Raw genomic sequence first — 6,000 nt, forward strand, 5'->3', positions numbered from 1 at the left:
CCACTTGGAGGATCAAAATGAACAGCATCTCCAGTGACAGGGCTAGAATTAAGAGGTAGATTAGATAGCAAATTGCTCTTCTGTCCAAGGTAAATCACTCCTAGAGGTAGCCAGTATGATTACTCCTTGGGAGAAAACTTTAGCTTCCCAGTGATGACAGTGAGTCTAGGTCACATTGTAAATTTTAGCACTGGGAATTGTCTTGTTTGTGCTTGGTCTTTAAAGAGCAGCTTATAGTTTATGGAGTAATTTGAAAAAGTTCTACATAGAGGGCAGTCTTCTCTAGAATCTTATGCTTTCTAGATTTAAGGACAATCCTGATTCTAGAATTTATATTTCTCTCTCATGGTTTATTCCTTTTTACTTGTAAATTGAGCACATTTTGCTTTGGAGTCACCATGAAACAATAAACATGGAGTCCCATGATGCTATTTTTACAGTCAGTTTTCACAGTAGAACTGCACAATAAGCATTGCTCTCTTCACATTAGTTCTCCACCCTCCGGAAGTGTTTGCTGTGGGGGTTTGAAGATATAAGGTTATTCAAAAGGAAAGGCCAAGAGAAGGATTGTGAGGATCAGCATTTGTGTGATGAAATGTTCTTGCTCACTGGCTCTATACACCTTTTCACTGCAGTGCCTACAGCAGCATTTCTCCGCTTGGTACAAATTCATTCTGGATCATAGGATTAAAATGGGGAAAGCCAGGGCGCTTGCTGACTGGAAGTGCCAGCTGAAGGCCCTGCGAGCCTGGAGGGACTATACATGGGTCCAGAAGTTGAAGCAAGAGACTGAGCAGTTGGAGACTCATCTCAGGGATCAAAACAGGTAGTGGCCCTTAGCCTATGGAATGCCTCCTTCTCACACAGAAGCTAGCAGCCTTCAAACAGAGTCTAGTGCTAAGCGGAGGGTTGTGAAATGGTATGGTCTGTTTATGAGCATGTGGAAAGCCTTGTTTCTAGTAAATCTACACGTCACCTGCAGTTGGAGACACCATGGCATAGACTGAAACAAAGCTGGATCTGAGCAGGAACTTGAACACCTCTTTCCAACAACCTCCAGTTTCTCTGTTTGGGTGTCCTTCGTGGAACCTCTTTCATTGGCTCACTCTTTCCTCCAGGCCCCAAGCACATGAAGAGCCAAATTCATCCCTGATTAATCCACTCATCGATTGGAGTTACATCAGTGATTAGTTAGGCCTGATACCTTCAAGAAGGAGCTTGCTGGTTGGACTCCCCATAGACAGCAGCATATTTTGCAAGTGGGGCTATCCCTCACCTCCAGACAGCTGGAGAGGGCAACAGTATATCCCTTTTACTCGTCTTATAGCACAAAGATAAGAATGGATGGGGACTGTAAAACAAGCAGGAAAATATATTTAAATAACTACATTTAAATAGTTGATGGTTTTCAAAGTCTTCCAGAATCAAGTGATATCAAGCAGAACTCAGAAAAATATGAAATCTTATGATCTGTTCTGGATTGCTCCACCCATTTGGTAAATGCCACCACCTGGAGAAACAGTGTGGCCTAATGGATAGAGCCCTGGGATGGGACTCAGGAGACCTGGGTTTTTAGGCCCAGCTCTGCCACTAGCCTGCTGGATGTCCTTGGGCAAGTCACTTCAGGTCTTGGTGTCTCCATTTCCCCATCTTTAAAATGGAGATGATGACACTCAGTTCTTTTGTAAAGCCCTTGGAGATCTACTGATGAGAAGTGCTAGATAAGAGCGGGGTATATTCATTTTAAGCAGGCTAGGAGAGAGGCCTGTTCAATGTCTGTTGTTAATGGAAGTGCTTTATTTTCCAGGAAAAAACAGTTGGCTATTGAGCATAATCGGAAACAGGTTTTACGGAGCTGCTTTATAGAGTGGCAGCTCTGGAGCCGAGCCGAGGCTGAAAAGAGAGAGCTACAATTGAAACAGGAGGAAACTAGGAAGAAGATGGCGCAGCTGCTGGAGGCAGCATCAGTGGGGAAACTTGGCACAGACGGATCATGGGATGTCGGCAGGACCAGGATGAGACAGGTGACCCAGAATCAATCTGTGAGGCAAGAGGAGGTAAATTTCTTTCCCATACGGTTCCTCATCCCAGTCCCTCCCACAGTGATTAATCATAGCTCTAAAAGTTAACCTCTGTGGTGTTTTATGACACAGGAACGGGCACTCTCCTAGTGCAGCTTCATGCACCTGCGATGTCACGTGCACATTCCAGCAGTAGTTCAGGCACTCTAGAAACAAGTCTTTAAAGATCAGAGGTGGATGGGAAGGTAGTAGACTTTAAAAAAATAAATCCGCCTCTTGTGCTTTCAAAGTACAATCCCACCATATATCGGCTACCAAATTGAGGCATGCGCCCTCGGGATCTCTTTTGAAGGGAGATTAAAGTCACTTTTTTTTTTAAATGACTCAATATGCCAAAGAACCATGTAGGTTGACTAAAACCAGGGTATTAGAAGAAAGTGCTCAATTCTGCCCTTGGTTAAACAGAGTGCAACCCTCTCGACTTTAAAGAATGCGAGAGCTGAATTTGGCCCAGGAAGTGTCCAGGTAATGCACATCAAAGAAAAGAATAAGTGTGTGCACAATTGGATTGTAAACTGTCGGGCAGGACCATCTTCCTTAGGTGTGTATCGTTCCTAGCATAATAGGGCCCTGATACTTGATTGGGGCCTCTAGGTGCTACCATAATATAGATAAAAAATGAATATATACTCCCGTCAGGCCAGACTTTTCCTTCACTTACACCAGTGTAACTTCTGAGCTCAGTGGGGTTGAATGGGGATAAGTGAAAGCAAAATTCCCCAGTTCCATCTTTGCAACCTCGGTGGGACAGTTTCTTCACTGAGATACACCATTCTAATGGGAGCATCATGTTTGTAATTGAGGGCAGAATTTGGCCTAGGAAGTAGATCTGAGTCTCAAGTATTCCCTAATCATACAATTCTAAGAGGGAAGGCCACGTGTCTTAAAGTTTGGGCCTGGTTTGTCACTATGCTCTAATTCTATGACCGTGTAACTACTTTAATTTCAGTGCAGCTCTGTGGTGTAAAGCCAGAGTAGTATCATAGTGAATCAGTCCCTTTTACGTTTTCCTTAATTAGCCAGATAGATTGGTCCTGTAGACCACCTTGTCGCAGCTGTGTTTCTTTTAATCTTAGCCTTAATGCCTAATCAGAACACCTCCGTCCAAATAAGATGGCATTAACGTTGTTTGGGTTTAGACCCTCTCACTGAATTAATATCCCCTGTGTCATCAACTGCATTACAAAAATTCTGAGCCACAAGGCCTCCCCACAAGAATCCTGTCTGATGCCCCAGGAGTACATACCAGCTATAAACCAGATGGACTTGGCCAGTTCAGGAGTCTTGGACGGTGTAGAGCTACTTTGTAGCTTCTGTACCTCCTCCCACCCTGGGACAGCACTACTGTTGGTAAGAATTGTATCGAGAGTACACACCTGAGGTTACCCTGCCTCTCAGACTGATTTCACAGTTGCTCCATTCAGAAAAATGCTCCTAGCTCTTCAAGGGCAGCAGAGGTCTTGACTTCAGTCAGTGCAGAATCCTTCCCTTGCAGGTGACTGAAACGCCCCTTCTTCAGGAGGAGCCCATCAATCCTGTAGAACCCTGTTGTCGGGGTGCTGGTCAGACCCCCAGTCTTCATTCATGCAAGAAGCCCAAGTATGCCTGGCAGGTTACCCTACAACACGCTGCTGTGAATTCACAGGATCACGCCGAATCCAGTAATCAAACAGTCAGTCCCATACAATGGTTTGGGGCACCTGGCAAAAAAGTGGCCCCTGCCTTCAGGGGCCACTTTGAGCACCGCCATGCCTTCCAGCAGCAGCTGATTGAGGAGCAGAGGAGGCAGCTTCAAGAACAGCAGGAGGTGATCCTCGAACTGCAGGGAAACCAACGGCTGAGGAGGGCTAAGCAAGAGGCGGAGCAAGCCACAGCTGTCACCATGGCACTCAACAATCCAGTCCCAAAAACTAAGGAAAAAATGCTGAAGAGAGGGGCTCCGTCAAGCTGCAAGAGTGTGTCATCTTTAAGGTACAGCCACCTTACTGAGCCATAGTGTGGGTGGACTGTACTATCCAGAGCACCTTACTCCTGTTCACAAGCCGAACAAGGTCATTTGGGTCAGCACTTGCATGGTAGATCTCCACGTAATGCCTCTGTGCAGCTGAAAGTGGTGTTAATGGTGCACTAGGTGTTGCTCTTCCTTTTGAGCCAGTCCCAAGCCTGGTGTTAGCTGGGCCAGATCCTTGATGCTGCTCTGACTGTTTTGCATTGCCCCAAAGGCATGTTAAACTTGTAAGGCACCTTGGGATGCCAAATGCTCTGTTGTTGTTAAAGATAGGAGCAAAGTGGATTTATTTAGTACAACAACACTATCAGTACTTTGTGCTTCTGTAACATCCTTCAGCCAAGGATCTTAAAACACTTCACAGGCGCTAATTACTTGAGTCTCACAACCCTCTTGTGATGTAGGAATATGTCATTAACCCTGTTTTACAGATGGGGAAACTGGGACCGAGAGAGGCTGCGTGATTTCCCCAAGGTCACACAATGAGACTACAGCAAAACAGAGAATAGAAACCATGAATCCCGACTCTCACCCTTGATTATTATACACAAGGCCTCCTTGCTATGGAAGGTGATGATACTAGTTTCTTTTTTCTTTCACTTAACAGTTCACCTGTGCCTTTGGAGCCAGAGAGCACAAAGACAGTGACCCAAAGCAGGAGGAGCTCAAATCTGCTGACCTCAGCTCATCCCATACTGAAAGGTATCGTTCTGCTTGGTAGTAAAGGCCATTCCTGCCCTCTTCCCATAGAATAGCATCTCTTTCCTGTCCACATCCCTCCTCCATATGGGTGTTCAACAGTGCATGAGCAAAACCCACTCAATTCCCTCCCAGCAGGATCAAAGCTACTAAACAACAACAGGATGGGTTGCTTTAAGCGTGCACTGGCAGCTTGTTACAGGGTCTGGCCCTTTAATATCCAAGTCAGGCATTTGGAGCATATGGGTCCTTGCAAGTTCCGTGGTTTGTGGTCAGTAAACCAAAGTGAGTGGTTGTCCCCAAAGACCATGCTCGATTTTTCCACAAGAAATTATAGAGCTGGCATCTTGTTCACTTCACACTTTATCCCTTTCACCACAGGCTATAGCTGTAGAGACAAAAGCTATCTGGCTTCCCTTCCCATTTGCCATCCCATGTGATTTCACACCCTTCCCCCCTGCAGTCTATATCAAGTGGTGTGTAAATGTCATCAGAGATCAGGAGGTTGCATTTATTAAAGCAATATCAGGTTTCTTTAACCATTCCCAGGGCCTATGCGTTGTATAAATTTAGGTAAGGCCTTAACCTGCTTCAGAGGTTTCCCAAAATGTAGCCATAGTAATATTTTAAACAGACCTAGGAATAACAAAAATACAGTAACATAGTTTTTTGGCTGTGGTGCCTGCCTGGCTGCAGCCTTTTCAGCACCCAAGTGTGTCTTCAGCATCTTTAGTGCATGAGCCTAGATATCCCACAGTTTGCTTCACTCAGGGTATGTCTACACTACGAGAGTAGTTCGATTTTACTTAAATCGAATATGTGGAATCGATATTACAAAGTCGAACGTGTGTATCCATACTAAGGCCTGGTCTGATAGGAGACGCCTTTGCTCTACACTCCTCAAAAGTGATGAGTTTTGTCCTAAGTACAAAAAGACAAAGTGTCCAAGGATGGGACTGAATAGATTCACTCTCCCTGTGGTAAGTGAAAACGGACTTACAAGGCCGGGAGCAGAAAGAGAGAGAGAGTTGCCAGCATGACAACGAAGAGTCAATCAGGCACGGTCCCTAGGTTTTACTCTTCTATGCTCAGGCCAGCCACAGAAAACATACCTTGTCACCGCGTGGCTGGCACTTTAAAAGGAGATGGGTCTCAGCCAGGGCTTAATTTGTGCCAGGGCTGAGCCCCAGCACCGCTAGGCATCCCAGTTCA

General features: G+C 45.5%; 1 protein-coding gene across 3 annotated transcripts in view; it reads left to right on the plus strand.

Annotated features, from left to right (window-relative positions):
- CCDC191 (coiled-coil domain containing 191) overlaps positions 1-6,000 on the plus strand; it is a 47,727-nt gene that overhangs the window by 17,760 nt on the left and 23,967 nt on the right. For all 3 annotated transcript variants that reach the window (XR_004648089.1, XM_034789101.1, XM_034789087.1), the window contains exons 8-11: positions 636-826; positions 1,808-2,057; positions 3,577-4,052; positions 4,697-4,791. Coding sequence is in view for 2 of the 3 variants with exons in the window: in XM_034789101.1 (XP_034644992.1) it covers positions 636-826; positions 1,808-2,057; positions 3,577-4,052; positions 4,697-4,791 (1,012 nt within the window). In the remaining variant the exon portion in view is untranslated. The remainder of the gene's footprint in view (positions 1-635; positions 827-1,807; positions 2,058-3,576; positions 4,053-4,696; positions 4,792-6,000) is intronic.

The sequence above is a fragment of the Trachemys scripta genome, chromosome 1, assembly GCF_013100865.1.
Source record: "Trachemys scripta elegans isolate TJP31775 chromosome 1, CAS_Tse_1.0, whole genome shotgun sequence".
NCBI lineage: Eukaryota > Metazoa > Chordata > Testudines > Emydidae > Trachemys > Trachemys scripta.